The 17,264-nt window shown below is 38.5% G+C and overlaps 1 protein-coding gene across 1 annotated transcript in view; it reads left to right on the top strand.

Annotated features, from left to right (window-relative positions):
• Window positions 1–1,615: 1,615 nt before the first annotated feature.
• KANSL1 (KAT8 regulatory NSL complex subunit 1) overlaps window positions 1,616–17,264 on the top strand; it is a gene marked incomplete at its 5' end in the record, with an annotated part of 65,204 nt that continues 49,555 nt past the window's right edge. Inside the window, 2 exons of the mRNA XM_012001951.1 lie at window positions 1,616–1,757; window positions 14,756–14,857. Coding sequence (XP_011857341.1) covers window positions 1,616–1,757; window positions 14,756–14,857 — 244 coding nt within the window. The remainder of the gene's footprint in view (window positions 1,758–14,755; window positions 14,858–17,264) is intronic.

Genomic DNA, 17,264 nt, shown 5'->3' with positions numbered 1-17,264 from the left:
ATAATAAAATGCCAGGTATGGTAGTATGCTCCTGATCCCAGCTGCTTGGGAGACTGGGGTGGGAGGATAGCTTAAGCAAAGGAGCTCTAGGTTACAGTGAGCTATGACTGCACCACCGTAATCCAGCCTCAGTGACAGAGTATGAGACCCCCCCATTCAGGGAAAAAAAAATTAAATACAATATAGTGGTGGTTGGGTATGCACATTTTACACCTAACCAAGTATTTCTGAATTATTTTTCAAAAATGTTGGTTCCAGTTTTAACTGTTGCCAGCAATGTATTAATTGTTCTTTTCCATTTCTCACCACCTGTTCGCTTTATCAGACTATGCGTTTTCCTATCCAGATTTCAAACATCTTAATGTTTTACCTAATATTTATATTTTAACCAAATTTTAATGAGATGACACATTTTTATATATTTATTATTTGCCTTTTATGTGAATTTATTTCTATTAAGATTGTCGTTTTTTCTTTTAATCTGTTTCTGAGAGTTCTGTTACATATTCTGATGTTTAATCGCCAGTTATATGTCTTAGATATCTTCTACCAAAATGTAGTTTGCCTTTTAACTTTATTGGCTTTTCTATTGTATGTTGAAAAGTGGGTGATACATTTGTGTCTTATCTAAGAAATGCTTCCTGCTCTAAATCCCAAAGATGTTCTTGTAAGTTTGGCTGTTCATGTTTAGCAATTTGAAATGCCAAAATTTTGTAATTATATCTGAAGGGAACTAATTTTACTTTTTCCTTCTAAAGAACTGGCCATTTTAGTACTATTTATTGAATAGTTTAATCTTTTCCCCACTTAACTGATTTTTAAAAAATTACTCTATCTTTTATGTATCTAGTTCTACGTTTTGAGGCTCTATATAGTTTTGCAGCACATCTGGCTATCTGGTAATGTGAATTTGCATCATGCCTTCTTCTTCCAAATTTTTTGCTGTTGGTCCTGTATTCCATGTGAACTTTTGGATCTGTTTCTCAGCTTTCATTAAAAATACTGTAGGCAATTGGATTGGAATTTCTTTGAATTTATAGATGTTCATGAGAATCGCCATCCTAAAAAAATGTATCCTACCATTTATATAGATCGTTATGCTTTCAGGCATTATTTTCTCTATAAAGATATTTAATGTATCATTAGTTTTGTTGGTGTTATGAATGGTACTGAAAAAGTGAATATTTTCTACTTTATTAGTTTTTAAATATTCTTTACTGAACACTTTTGCCGATTTCTTTATTAGTTTTGATAATTCTTAGTGTCAGTTGGATTTCCTGTATGGATTATTCTTAATATATATTTTATTTTGGCAGGGACAATACTTTTATCTCCGAAGAAATCAGTGGGATTTCAGAGAAACTGTGTGTCACAGTATCAAGATGCTAGAAGGCAGTTCCACTCAATTTGGAAAATACCTATTTGAAAGTTTATATCCATGTGCATCCTGAGGAGTGGGGGGTGCCTGTTCCTGTCTGTCTTGGGTTTTTCTTGACGCTAGAGTTAGTCTCTGCAAGGGACTTTAGAAGTTAAATTCCACCCCCCCACCCCACCCTCCAATCTGGTATAGATATTACTGTTGCTCTTGGATTTCACTCAGTTTATTTCCTTTTAGGAGACGCAGGTCAGAATGGAGATGGGCTGCAGACCGGGCAGCTATTGTCAGCCGCTGGAACTGGCTTCAGGCTCATGTTTCTGACTTGGAATATCGAATTCGTCAGCAAACAGACATTTACAAACAGATACGTGCTAATAAGGTAAGGGATAAGTATCTGGTGTTTTTAAATAGAGCCAAAAACTATCAATATTGCTTTTCTCTCTTCCCCTCCCACCTCATAACCCCCATAACCCCCGTCTTAACTATTGTAAAGTAAATGGTTTAATGACCTGATATAGTGGTTTAATTTGTTTAAGAACCTGATTTAGTTGTGCGTAGTGGCTCACTCTTGTGAGCCCAGCACTTTTGGAGGCCAAGGCAGGAGGATCATTTGAGCTCAGGAGTTCGAGGCCAGCCCGGGCAACATAGGGAGACCTTGTCTTTACAAAAAATACAAAAAATTAGCTGAGTATGATGGCATGTGCCTGTAGTCCCAGCTACTTAGGAGGCTGAAGTGGGAGGATCACTTGAGCTCATGAAGTGGAGGTTGCAGTGAGCCAAGATTGTGCCACCACACTCCAGTCTGGGCAGTTAAGACCCTGTCTCATAAGAAGGAAAACACTATTAGAATATAATGGTTAATTGAACATGTATTTAGAACAAAATAGTGTGGGTATCTGAGTTAATAGGAAACAAAACAGACTGAATAATGCAAGCCATTGATGTAACTGTCATATTTGTTAGATTTGTGGAAAAGTGCCTATTATGTATCAGCAGTGTTCCCCATAGTAGGGTCAAAATAGTGAACAAAAATCCTACCTTCATGAAGCTTACATCCTTGCAGAGTATTTTTTATATTAGCTTGGTATGACTGAGCTCTTTCTTTATCTAGACCCATGTCTAGAAAAAGTCTATTGCTGCTAAAACTAAGGGTCAAAATGCCTTGACCTTAGTACTAGACAAAGCCTTAAGAATTAAGAAAATGGCTTTACTGTGAACAGTATCCATTAAATTAATTAGTAGGCCAAAAGTTAAAGGTTGATCAACTGATAAAATGAACAAAATGATCAGGGTTTGAAGTGAAAGTTCTGTGGGCTTACTTAATCATTTGAACTTTTATTCTAAAAATTTCACTGCAGACTTCTAGCTTCTTTCCAGATTGAAGATATGTATATGTATATCTATGTGTATATGTATATGTATATGTATATGTATTTGTGTGTGTATATTCCACCCCCCAAAAAAATTCAACAGAGCATACTTTGAGGATACAGTCCAGAGGGCTCACTTTTTTATTCTTTTTAATTTGTTCCCTTAGGGTAGCATACAAATTAAATCCTGATTTACTTGTTTAAAAATTAGCTAGAACAAAACTAATAAACATTCTAGATTTGGTGAACATTTTGCTTTCCCAACTCTTCACAAAGGAAATTTTAAAGTGAGATTTGTAGAACATGGACTGGAATGGTGACTAAGAATAAAGAGGAGGTGACTGGATATGCCTATACTGAGGAGAAAAACACAGTCTTTCTCTATCAGGGACACCTCTTCAGTGTCTGTTTCTAGGTTTTTATAGCCAGTAGTTAAGTGGGAATTTCTATATTTGAGAACTAGAGTCTCTTAGTAACAACTGAGATTAGTACAATAGTAGTCATAAGTGTTGCTTCATCTTTTTATATACATTCATAAATATATATGTGGGTTTATATATGTGTATATGTTGTGTTATTTTAGCTGCCTGTTATAAAACTGCCACATTTCATAGAACTTAAGATGCTATTGATTGTAAGATGTACCATTATTTTAAGTACAACAAAGAAATTATTTCAGTTAAACTAGGGCATAACAGCAATTGTAAAATGCATCTTGATTTAAAAGTTGTTGACATGTGGGGAAAGTACCTGTTAGAACTGATGAAATACTGTGTATCAATTCTCAGGAAACTTTGAGATTACACAGAAGTATAAAAAACACCCCCCCACCCCAAAACAAAATCAAAAAACACAACAGCTCAAAATTATCTCACTACCAACATTATGGTACATTTTCCTAGCACATAAGTAATTTGTTCAAACACAGTCATGTTACATATGTGCCCTGAATATTTCCCATTTGGTTTTTGGAAAACGTTTTTATTGGCTGCATGCTATTGCCTTTCATTGTTGACTATTTAAGTTAAGCTTATTATTAATATTAAGTATGCCATGACAGGTATCTTTATCTTAGTCAAAGATATGAATGCTCTTTTATGTTCTTAATGCATACTTTAGAGAAGTATTTTGGCAGTGTCAGTTTATAGTCTCACTAGTTGTCAGTTTATAGTCTCACTAGTTGTGTATAAGAAGATACCTCGGCCGGGCGTGGTGGCTCACGCCTGTAATCCCAGCACTGTGGGAGGCCGAGGCGGGCAGATCACGAGGTCAGGAGATTGAGACCATCCTGGCGAACACGGTGAAACCCCATCTCTACTGAAAATACAAAAAAATTAGCTGGGCATGGTGGCAGGCGCCTGTAGTCCCAGCTTCTAGGGAGGCTGAGGCAGGAGAATGGCGTTAACCTGGGAGGCGGCGGAGATCGTGCCACTGCCCTCCAGCCTGGGCGACAGAGCGAGACTCAAAAGAAAAAAAAGAAGATACCTCATTTGTTTTTGGCAGGGTCAGTTTATAGTCTCACTAGTTGTGTATAAGAAGATATCACCTCATTTGTTTCATGCTTTATTCTTCAGCTCATCACTCAGAAGCAGTGACAGAGCAGTTTTCAGAAACTTTCAAAATATCTGAAAAGTATTTCTAAATATCTGGAAAATAATCTGGAGTTTTGTGTATACCGTCACATGTTGCTTAATGAAAGGGAAACAGAAATGTGTTGTTAGGTGATTTCATTGGTGTGTGAACATCATAGAGTGCACTTAAATATAAGCTGAGGGCTGGGCGCGGTGGCTCGTGCCTGTAATCTCAGCACTTTGGGAGGCAAGGAGTGGGAGGCCGAGGTGGGTGGATCACCTGAGGTCAGGAGTTCAAGACTAGCCTGGCCAACATGGTGAAACCCCTGTCTCTATTAAAAATACAAAAAAAATTAGCCAGGTGTGGTGTCGGGTATCTGTAACCCCAGCTACTCGGTAGGCTGAGACAGGAGAATCACTGGAACCCAGGAGATGGAGGGTCCAGTGAGCTGAGATTGCAACACTGCACTCCAGCCTGGGCAAGGCAGAGCGAGTCTCCATCTCATGTACGTACATACATACATACATACATACATACATACATACATACATACAAGCTGAGGTGGTATGACCTACTATACACTAAGACAATATGGTATAGCCTATTGCTTCTAGGCTATAAACCAGTACATCATGCTACTATACTGAATACTGTAGGCAATTAGTAGTAAAGATTTATGTATTTAAACATATCTAAACATAGAAAAATACAGTAAAAATATAATAGAAAAGATAAAAATGATACACCTGTATAGGGCACTTAAACCATGAATGGAGCTTGCAGGACTGCAAGTTGCTCTGGGTGAGTCAGTGGGTGAAAGGTGACTGAATGTGAAAGGCCTAGGACATGATTGTACATTACTATAAACTTTATAAACACTGTACACGGAGGCTACACTACATTTATTCTAAAGATTTTTTCAGTAATAAATTAACCTTAGCTTACTGTAACTTTTTGCTTTATAAACTTTTAAGTTTTTAAAACTTTCTGACTCTTTTGTAATAACACTTAGCCTAAAACACAAACACCTTGTCATTGTACAAAAATATCTTCTTCACACCTTATTCTACAAGTTTTTTTCTATCTTTAAAAGTTTTCATTTTAAAATGAAAAGTTTCATTTTTTAAACTGTTTTGCTAAAAACTAAGAAACACACACATGAACATAGGCGCACACAGGGTCAGGTTTGTCGGTATTACTGTCTTCCACCTTCACATCTTGTTCCACTGTTAGGTCTTCAGGGCCAACAACACACACGGAGCTTTCCATTGCCTGTGACAGTGCTAACAGAAGGATCTGCCGGAGGCTGTTTCACAGTTCACTTTTTTTAATGAGTAGAAGTACACTCTGATGATTAAAAGTGTAGTATAGTAAATACATAACACTTTTTATTATAAGAAATAAGTGTTTTTAACAGTAACATAGTTGTTTATTATCAACTATTATATTCTTACTGTACATAATTATATGTGGTATACTTTTAATAGCAGCACTGTAGGTTTCTTTACACCAGCATCACCACAAACACATGAGTAGTGCTTTGTGTTATGACAGGAAATCTTCAGCTGTACTAAAATCTTCTAAGACCATCATTGTATATGTGGTCTGTCATTGACCATAATGTTATTTGGCACATAAATATATGTTGATTATCCAAGAGTTTCATCATTCAAAGCAAATTGTATTAAGCACCATACTTGGACTTGGTAAATTTTTGCTTCGAGTTGTGACTTTGCTACCAGATGCTTACATGAACCTTGAGAAGAAAAGTCACTTAACTTTTCTGAGCTTCAGTTTCTTGGTCTGTAAAATACAACATCATAATCAATCTTTTACTTCTTTGCAGTCTAAATATACGGTGTCTATTACAGAGTTCTGATAGGAAGAATAACACTGGGTTGATAGTTCAGTAAGTAATGCATCAAGAAAACTCACAGCTTTACCTGTTGTATTTATACATTTATTTTTCAACAAATGGATTAGTTTCCTAGACTGTCGTAACAAACTATCACAAATGGGATGGCTTAAATCAGAAATTTGTTCTCTCACCGTTCTGGAGGCCTGAAGTCTGAAATCAATGGTGTCAGCAGGGCCATGCTCTCTCTGGAGGCTCTAGGGAAGAATCCTTCCTTATCTTTTTCCAGTTTATGATGTTGTGCTAGTCCTTGGTGTTCTTGGCCTGTAGCTACATCACTCCAGTTGCTGCCTCCATCTTCACATGACTGTCTTTCTCTTTGCATCTGTGTCCAGATTTCCATGTTAGGAGGACACCAGGCATATTGAATTTAGAGCCCACACTAAAGGTCTCATAACTTGATTACAACTGCAAAGACCCTTTTTCCAAACAAGGTAATATTCACAGGTTCTGGGTGAACATAAATTTGGAAGAGACAATATTCAACTTGCTCTAACAAGCCATGGAATTTTCCCCCAATGATATATTCACATACATTTAGTCTTTATGTAACACTGTAATTAACAGTTTTTGAGCACTTGTGATATATCAGGCACTGTGCTAAGCATTTTATTCTCATTCATGATTTTCGAGATAAACAGTGGAAAGTCAGTCAAGTAGTTTGTTCATGGTTACACATCCAAGTGAGTGTGCAGAGCTGAGATATGAGTATCAGGCTGCAGAGCTGTTGCTCAAGTTAGTAATCACTTTAAGTGCTTGGGGTTTTGTTTTGTTTTTTTTTTTTTAAGTTATTGAAATGGAAGAAATTTTTTCCTATTTGTTTTGGTTAAGTGAGTTGGTGTTCACGTTTTCCATGCTGCACCAAGATTTGCCAGAGCTGCCTGGGTTGTACAGACCTTTTTTTTTTTTTTTTTTTTGGGAGATGAACCTAGGTGATAGGTTGAATCTTGGTGATAGGCTGTTGAGTTGTAATTTGTCTTTCGGTGGGAGATTGGAGGGATGGTGGGGCTTTTCTTTTTCTTTTTAAGGATTTACTTTGTTGTTTGTTAACATTAATTTTATTTAAGTGGCGTATTACCAAAAAAAAAAAAAAAAAAAGGTATTTGTGACTACTGCTAGGTGATTCTAGGATGCAGACACCAGTTTCTGTTCTGTCAGAAGGTAGGTATTACCTTCCAAGCTGTGGAGTAGAGTCCCTTTTGGGAATAATGTTACTCTCTGGAGAAAGAATACAATTTCTGGGAACCCTTCTGTACTACTTCTCCATGCTTTTGTGCTCTTTTAATTTTCATAGTTTGTCAGCTTGTTTTTTAAAAAGAAACTCTTCCATGCTTTAGAAGGGGAAAGGAAAACAATATATGTACCTTGAGTGTATACTAATTAAAAGTTTACTCATGTATGTTTGTTTAATGATCAGAGTAAATCTTCAGAAGCTTGTAAAAGGCAGAGCTAAATTTAAACTCAGGATTTTTTATCTGATTCAAAAGCATTTTTTTTTCCTAACATATTTTACTGTTTTGTCCTTTTCATCATTTCACTGAAACATATTTATTGAAATTTCACACCTGATAAATAAGGGGAAAGAATAGGGACTAAGCAGGTTTTAAGAGGCAGGGTCTTGCTCCGTTGCCCAGGCTGAGGTGCAATGGCCAGATCATATAGTTCACTGTAACCTGAAACTCTTGGGCTCAAGCTATCCTTCTACCTTAGCCTTGCAAGTACAAGTAGCTGGGACCATAGGCGAGTCCCACCATGCCTGACTAATTGTTAAAGGTTTTTTTTTTTTTTTTTTTTTTAAAGGATGGGGTCTCACTATGTTATCCAGGTGATCACCTCAAGTGATCCTCCTTGCCTTGGCCTCCCAGAAGCACTGGCTTGACTCTTATGTTGTTTTTTAAAATCCCCTCTTCTGACTACTCTTTGAGATTGCACAGCTGTAGCTGAGGATGGAAATGTTAAGAAGATGGAAGGTGGAAGAGTATTGAAACTTTTGAATAGGGAAAGAGCTGAATGGGAACTGCAGAAGCTTAGAACACCTTTCTCTTCCAAATTTTCGTAAAGCTCTTGAGGTTCTCATCTTAATAGGGTTTTTAAAGCATTGTAGACAACTTATCTTTTCAAGGTAGCCCAGGGTTATTCTTGTGGAACTGGTCTGCAGTGGGGTCACTGGTTTATCTTGAGATGCATAGGGAAGATTGACCTGATAGAGTGATGTAAGGAAGTATGTGAAATTGCCTGTTAGCTGTATTGCAAATACAGTTAAGAGAGGGTCCATCCACAGAGGAATCATTTAGGAGGTATTAAGGCTGCATGTAACTGTGACCTATTCCAATTCCTTTGGTCCTTGTGTAAAGCAGAAGCTTGCTTCAGCCTTGGAGTTTTCTAGGCCTGTGCAATCTAAGCATGATCCTGGCTCTGACTCGGGACATGGTGAAGGAAAAGGAGACTCTTGACCTTTTTCTTTGGCTTCTGTAAGTTGCTATTTCATAGTACAGTGGCTCTAAGTTCACTGCCCCCAGGCTAATGCCACAGCTATTCAACATTGACCCAGTTTAAACCTGGATTGTTAGGGAAGCCCACGTTGGGGGAGCCATGAGAGGTGTGGAGTGGAACGTTACGAAGGTTTCTCAGCTAATGCTAACCTTTCTTTTCATGGTTATTAAACATGAGTAAACTTTATCCCAAATAAATGTTATTGTGGCATAATGAAACATTGTATACAGAAAAGGGCAAAGTTATTAAGTGCATAATTAATGAATAACTATAGCTCAAAATATATTAAGTATATTTGGGGGATTGTAATTATGTAGACCTCCTCTGTAAAGCCTCACTTTCATCAGTCTCTTCAGTTAGGTTCTTTTCTGCTCTGACATCACCTTCTCTCAACTTCTGTTATAGTACTGTCGTAATACTTTGTCTCCTTGTCTGTTCAAAGCTAAATGAACATAAACTCCTTATGGTAGAATCTGTTTTTATTTTATTATTGTGTTTTCACACTACCTTGCACATGGTAGCCACTCAATAGATGCTACCTGCATGAATGACTCTTACCTACTTGGATGCTTTTTATTTGTTCAGCCTCTTTTTAGCTGTTTTCATCCTTTTTGGTATGAGGTACCGATTAAATTAGAGGATCCAGTGTTTGGTTTTGAACGCCACAGTGAACTTAGATATCTTGGGGGCAATGGACAGTGTACGGATGACTGTTGGTTGCATCATTGTAACACTTGAGCACATATTTTCAAAAATAGGTTTAATTAAAACTAATGTGTATTCAAATGTCCTCTAAACAAATTAAGAGGAGTTCCATTCTTCTGGTTGTGGAAGCTAGAAACCTTGGCAGTGTCTCTGACTATTTTCCCTCCTATCTTGTAAGCACATTGACATAGCTGGTTGATTCTGTCTTCAAATAAACATTCAAGCAGGGCACAGTGGCTCATGCCTGCAACCTGGCACTTTGGGAGGCCAGGGAGGGTAGATCTCTTGGCCCCAAGAGTTTACAACCAGCCTGGGCAACATGGTGAAACCCCTTCTCTACTAAAAATATAAAAAACTGTATTTTTTGGTGGTGGCATACGCCTGTAGTATCCCCTTGCACTTGTATCTCTCTTTCTCTCCTGGGCTTAAGTGATCCTCCTGAATATCTGGAACTACAGGTGTGACATTACACCGGGCTAATTTTTATTATTTTTATGTGTGTATGTTGGAGATAGGGTTTTGCCATGTTGCCCGGGCTGGTCCTGAACTCCTGGCCTCAAGTAATCCTCCTGCATTGGCTTCTCAAAGTGCTGGAATTATAGGCATGAGCCGTCACGACCTCCTTCACCATTTCCACTTCTTAATCCCCTCACTATCCTGTATTTTGTTCTCTTTAGCATTTAATACCTTCTAATATAGTACATAACATTTATCTATTTACATTGTTTTTCTTTGCCCCCAGTATTAGAATGTAATAAGCACTTTGAAGGATGGGTTAGGGGAGAGGGATAGGTCTCTTATTTTTTCTTGTATCCTTAGCACCTAACAAATGCTGATGAGTGGATAAATGACTGATTTAAATGAACACAAAAGAAGTGAAGTATTAGTTAGATCCAGCCTTTTGCCCCAGTTCTGCCGTGTGTTGACCTGTAGAGACATAAGCTTTGACCTACATCCTCTGTGGGTCTATAAAATGATGTCAATGAATAGATGGTTCCTACCAAGTTTTATTATACTCTTTTAGGAGAGGGTGTCTCCATCGTCTCTCTGAGGGTTGTATTTCGAAATTATTCTGTAGTTTAAGGAAAAATTCTTCCCTTTGGAAAATACTGTATCCTTTCATATAACTGAAAAAAATTGAAGGAGTAATTTTATATCTAATTGTTGGATTTATCTTCTGGCTATAATTATTATAAACTTAATATTTTCCTGTTAGAAAAAAATTTATACAACTCGACAAATATTTGCTATGCATTTATTTTCTTGGTGTATGACTCTGCTAGGAGACATGGGGCATTTAAATATATTTGTATTTTGTCCACATCTTCAAGAAACTAACATAAGTTAACAATTAAAGGCTGGGTGCAACGGCTTGCATGTGTAATTCCAGCACTTTGAAAGGCCGAGGGCCGGGCGCGGTGGCTCAAGCCTGTAATTCCAGCACTTTGGGAGGCCGAGACGGGCGGATCACGAGGTCAAGAGATCGAGACCATCCTGGCTAACACAGTGAAACCCCGTCTCTACTAAAAAATACAAAAACCTAGCCGGGTGAGGTGGCGGGCGCCTGTAGTCCCAGCTACTCGGGAGGCTGAGGCAGGAGAATGGCGTAAACCCGGGAGGCGGAGCTTGCAGTGAGCTGAGATCCGGCCACTGCACTCCTGCCTGGGCGACAGAGCAAGACTCCGTCTCAAAAAAAAAAAAAAAAGAAAGGCCGAGGCAGGTGAATTGCTTGAGTCCAGGAGTTTGAGATGAGCCTGGGCAACGTGGTGAAATTCCATCTCTACCAAAAAATAGAATAATTAGCTGGGTGTGGTGGCTTGCACCTGTTATCCCAGCACTTTGGGAGTTCGAGGCAAGTGCATTACTTGAGTCCAAGAGTTCGAGACCAGCCTGAGCAACTTGGTGAAACCCCATCTCTACCAAAAAAAAAATTTAAAAATTAGCTGGATATGGTGGCATGCACCTGTTATCCCAGCTATTTATGGGATTGAGGTGGGAGGATCACTTGATCCCGGGAGGGGGAGATTACAGTGATTCGTGACCATGCCACTGCACTCCAGCCTGGGTGACAGAGCTTGACCCTGTCTCAACAAACAAGAAACTGAGGCAATAATAAGTGAAATAAATAATGTGGCATAAGATTATGAATGCTGTGGAAATGAGATTTAAATACACAGAATGTAAGATAAAATCACCATGCTTTAGGTCATCTGGCAGTATGGATAAAGCAAGTAGGAACTCATTAACCAGGGCATTTTCTTGGAAGGAGGTGGGACTTGTTGAAAATCTCTTTGGAAGGATGAACAGCAATTTGGACTGATAAAATATAAAAATCAGTATGAATAAAGATGAACAGCTCATGTTTTAACCGTTAATTCAGTTTTTTTTTAACCTTTAACTGACCAATAACCCCTACCTCCAGCAGCAGCAACAGCTTCACATACATTGAAACATTTGTCTAGGAGATGATGCAATTGGTATAACACTAACAGAGATATTTGGGGAAAGTAGTTGGAAATCGATCTTAAAAAAAGGAACTGGTTATGGGAAAATTTGAATACTAAAATGATTTTTGACTTGCTTTATACAGGAAACAGGAAGGCAGTTTGGGCCCTTAAGCAGGGAGTATCTGTTGAATACAACATTTTTAGAAGGCAGTGATGTACAAGATAGCTGTCTTTTGCAAATAGTTTTTACTTGGACATGATAAAGTTTGTAAGGTGTATTTTATGCTTTTGTTTAGGGAAGAAAGTATTTTGAAGCAGAAGTTCTTTTAACCAGAGAAACCTCATTTTAAAGGCTAGGGTAAATGTTTCTTGCTTACTAGTTAATGACCTTTCTCTTGTTTCTGAGGAGACTCCAGTTCTTTTTTTTTTTTTTTTTTTTTAATTTTTTAAATTTTGAGTTGGAGTTTCACTCGTATTGCCCAGACTGGAGTGCAGTGGCGCAGTCTTGGCTCACTGCAATCTACGCCTTCCAGGTTCAAGCGATTCTCCTGCCTCAGCCTCCCAAGTAGCTGGGATTACAGGGGCTCGCCACCACGCCTGGCTAATTTTTTGTGTTTTTGCTGGAGACGGAGTTTCACTGTGTTGGCCAGGCTGGTCTCCCACTCCTGGCCTCAGCCTCCCAAAGTGCTAAGTTTACAGGTGTAAGCTACCGTACCCAGCCTCCAATTCATTTTTGTTGTTGTTGGAGATAGAGCCTTGGTCTGTCGCCCAGGCTGGAGAGCAATGGTGCGATCTCGACTCACTGCGACCTCTGCCTCCTGAGTTCAAGCGATTCTCCTTCTTCAGCCTCCCGAGTAGCTGGGACTACAGACATGTGCCACGACACCTGGGCAATTTTTGTATTTTTAGTAGAGATGGGGTTTCACCATGTTGGCCAGGGAACTCCTGATGACCTCATGTAATCCACCCGCCTCAGCCTCCCAAAGTGCTGGGATTACAGGTGTGAGCCACCATGCCGGGCCTCTCATTTTTGGTATAGGCTAAGTGTAGTCATATTCCAGAATAGGTAGGCAGTGCTTCTTTTGCTTTCAAAAGAAAAAGAGATACATATTTCTTCTTAAAAAGCTGAAATAAGTCTGGGCGCAATGGCTCACGCCTGTAATCCCAGCAGTTTGGGAGGCCGAGGTGGGCGGATGACCTGAGTTCAGGAGTTCGAGACCAGCCTCGACATAGAGAAACCCGTCTCTACTAAAAATACAAAATTAGCCGGGCATGGTAGTACATGCCTGTAATCCCAGTTACTCAGGAGACTGAGGCAGGAGAATTGCCTGAACCTGGGAGGTGGATGTTGCAGTGAGCCAAAGACCGTGCCATTGCACTCTAGCCTGGGCAACAAGAGCAAAACTCCGTCTAAAAAAAAAAAAAATTCTATTTTTCTTTCTTAATGTTTTCCCCCCTTTTCTGCAGCTCATGTTTCATATTGGTTTTTTAGTTACAAGGACCCCAGGGATGGATCATCTGGTTTAGTGGCTCGTAAGAGTCTGTTGTATGGCCTAGAGAGCTCAGACTAATACAGTCACAATCTCTGGTCCCCTAAATCTATACTTTAGGATGTTCTTTGAGTCCAAACTAATCAAGTCTGGTGTTTTTCAACTTTACAAGTTTAGGACTTACCGGGGAGCTTTTAAAGAATAGTAGAATATCCTGCTCTGGGCATGGTGGTAGGCACATGTAATCCCACCTACTCCAGAGGCTGAAGTGGGAGGATTGCTGGAGCCCAGGATCAGCCTGGGTAACGTAGCGGGGAAGAGAGAGAGAGAGAGACACAGACACAGACACCCACCTCCATGTACCCACCATGCCCTGCCCCCCTCCTGCACTCTTCCCCCATGAAAAGGTAGACTACCTGGCCCCACCCCCAGAGGTACTGAGTAGATGTTGGACCTAAGCCAGTATAGTTTGATAAGGTTCACCAGGTGATTCTGATACAAAATTTCCATTAAGAGCTTCTTAATCTAGTTATATCTCTCTTTTTTCGACCAGAGAAAGAGTTTGGGATCCCTGATCGCTTGCATCCCAGTCTTCCGGTTATATAGTGTCATAGCCTTATTTTTGTCACCTCTTCTTGCATCCTGCATCCGTGGTGGGATTCGTGTGTAGTATTTTTTTTTCCTTAATAAGATAACTTCTGCCTTTACCCATCCTGGCTCATTATACCTACTGTGAGGAGAACTTGTGGGTTCATTTTTAATTTCTTTTTATGTAAATTGTTTCCTGGAATGACTTCCAAAGGTCTGAATTTGAAATTGTCAAGCAGGAACTTAATCTGAAGTAATATTTATGCTTATGAAAAACAGGTGCCTTTGGGCCAGCTTTTAAGAAAGCTCTTGGTTTCTGATAACTTGTAGGGGACTGTTCCACATTTGTTTCATTGAGTTTTGTTTGTGCAGGTATAGTTGGTGGAGTACATGACTGATAATAGTAGCATTTTCAGCTTAGTAATTCATAAACTGCATTTGTTGTCTAGAAAAACTGCATTGCTGCTGTTAATCTAGTGGAGTCTAGTAATATGATATAAAATGCCATAATCTGGTAAAGAGTTCAGATCTGAAAGATATGAATAAATATGCTAAATGGCTGATGAGCCATGTAGGTCAGATTAGTCAAGTGGCAGAGAGGGGAGCCTGGGTCTGCTTCTTGTTGAAATAACTCTTTGGGAAAACAAAGCTGCTGCTGGTATAGTTTGTTTCTGAACCATAGGGTAAGAAAGAGGGGGGCCTCTAGTACACCAGCAGTCCTTTTGAGACTAACTCCTAAATTAAATTTGAAATTTATACTGCTCACTTATGTTATTTTTCTCCTCTCTATCCTGCAGGGGTTGATAGTTCTTGGGGAGGTACCTCCCCCAGAGCATACAACAGACTTATTTCTTCCACTTAGTTCTGAGGTGAAGACAGATCATGGGACTGATAAATTGGTAAGTATAAAAGATAGAAAGGGTGAAATGCGTAAGAATTAAGGGTGTTGTCTTGGCACACCATTTCTTCTCTGTAACTAGGATCCTTGCATTGGCTGAAGGAGGGGAACTGTATCTACTTTTATCACTTATGGCATTTTAAGATCTGAATTTCTGAATAGGTAACCTAGGGCCCCTCCTGCAGCTGTGTAGCTGACCAGTAGGATTAAAAGCAGCTCCAACTCTCAAGACACTACAGCCAGAGCAAGTAAGGCATTAGGGAGTATCATTGGGAATCAGGAGACCTGGGTGTGGCTCTGACACCTGAGACATAAGGTCACCTTTCTGGGCCACTCTAAAAATTACAGCCTTTTCATTAAAAGGTTAGACTAGAGGTTAAATTCACAAGAACACTGAAAATGGTCTCTATGGGTGACTCACTCTTATTCTGTAATGAGCATTAAGCTGTCATTTTCTGTTTCCTTCTGTATCCTAGCTCTGCTTTGATTCCTTCTCTTTCTTGGTTTCTCTCAATACCATAGTTAATTTTCTTTCTGAATTCCAAGAGCATTTGTTTATTTCTTTCACTTTTTTACTTTGCCTAAAAGGTTACTGGGTTTTATGAATATTCATATTTCTTGATTTAAGTCTCCATAACTTAATTAGAAATTCCAAAGTCCCACAACAGTAGTTTATTATTTTGATTATGCTTCAGATAATAAGGCTAGTATGAAGTGCTGGCTTTTTAAATGGTGAGTTAAGCAAGCTGTTCTTGTATCTGCAAATAAACCAACCTTATAGTTCTTTTATTTATTTTAATGATTGTTAGCAGGAACGCATGATGTGGTGGAAACTAAATTTTCTCTGAGGCAGATATTGGAGATGTTCAGATCTTGGAAAGATCTTTCACCAAGTTTTGAAAGCCGGCCACTGTTTCTAGAGATAAATGTGAAGACACTAGAAGATTGATAGTTCTTAACTGGAAAGTAGTTTTGAATAAATTAAAGAGCAGAACGCCATGTTTTGCCACTATATAAGTCTATAATATAAGTTCATGGCATGCTGTTTACAGAATTTTTTTAAGTTATTAATAAAACTTTTAGCGAATGGTCTATTCAGGGTAAAAATTGTTAAGTGAGAAAGAAAACAGATAAATTGATGGTATGAGTACAAGAAACATGAAACATGAGGCATATGTGATAGGGGAGTAGGTTCTATGTAGATATTTACATATTTGTATATAGAATTTAAGGATTCCAAACTTTTTTGAGTAATTTCCCTATAGTCATGTTTCTCTCACCTCAGCACTTCTGAAGGCATAACAGTCCCTTATTGTGTTACTGATTCTCATTATCTTAAAAAGTCCACAGTGATTGTGAGATAGTTTATACAGATTCACTTGTAACACACACACACTCTTCAGGAGCTTGTTCCTTTCCCTGCCCTTCATTTATTCGCTTGTGTGTTAAATTGTAAGATTCCTGTGTGTGTATTAAATTGTAAGGTTCTTGAAGGTCAAGACCATCTTTCCCTTTGTGTTGGCCATACTAGTGTCTACGTTGTGCAATAGAATGCTTTTTGAATTGAGTAAAATAAATAATGAAAACAACTAAGTATACACTGTCAGTTTTTTGTCAAGGAGAGATTACCCTGTCCCTGTTTTTGTCAATTAACTACCCTTTATGAATATATCCATGCTTTCCGAAAAGCGTTCAGAAAGTGTTAGAGAAGACGGGCTGGGCGGGGCAGGGACAATACATTTCCATTGTTTATTATTAGTAGAATGGGCTGCAGAGCATATGTTTCTTAAAAGCTATTAAGTGACTTAAATTTTTAAAATGCCAAATATTTGCAAAGCCATGCCTATGTCAATTGCCACGCAAAGTTTTTCTGTATAAGAAGGCAGTATTTAACTTTGCTTGTTTGTTCTCCAGATTTTTTTGTTTTGTTTTGTTTTAAATTTTAGGAAAGCGATTTTTCTCAGTTTTGCTTAAAATAAATAAATAAATTAGTTTACCCGGGACAGAGGACCACTGTAAATTTTCATACCCACATGTAACCAGCCTGTGTTCCATTTTATTAAATTTTTCCCCAAATGGAGGTAGGTGTATTTATTCTTTTTTTTTTTTTTTTTTTTTTTTTGGTTAAGACAGGCTCTTGCTCTGTCACCCAGGCTGGAGTGCAGTGGCACACTGTAGCTCACTGCAGCCTCAAACTCCTGGACTGCACTTGTTTATTACCCAGAAATATATTTGAAGACTTGCGGTTTAAAAATAATAATGTCAGAGATATTTTCTATTATGTTTAATTTTTGTATTCTCATTTCTGAAACTAAGCTGAAATTAACAAAAAAAAATCAGTATCTTTAGAATTGTCAAAATATAGTTTCAAAACATTAGACATAATTCCTCCCCTCCCCCCTCCCCCC

Source organism: Mandrillus leucophaeus, unplaced genomic scaffold, assembly GCF_000951045.1.
Source record: "Mandrillus leucophaeus isolate KB7577 unplaced genomic scaffold, Mleu.le_1.0 Scaffold670, whole genome shotgun sequence".
NCBI lineage: Eukaryota > Metazoa > Chordata > Mammalia > Primates > Cercopithecidae > Mandrillus > Mandrillus leucophaeus.
Note: the sequence above shows the minus strand (reverse complement) of the source record. Positions and strands in the feature narration are given on the sequence as shown.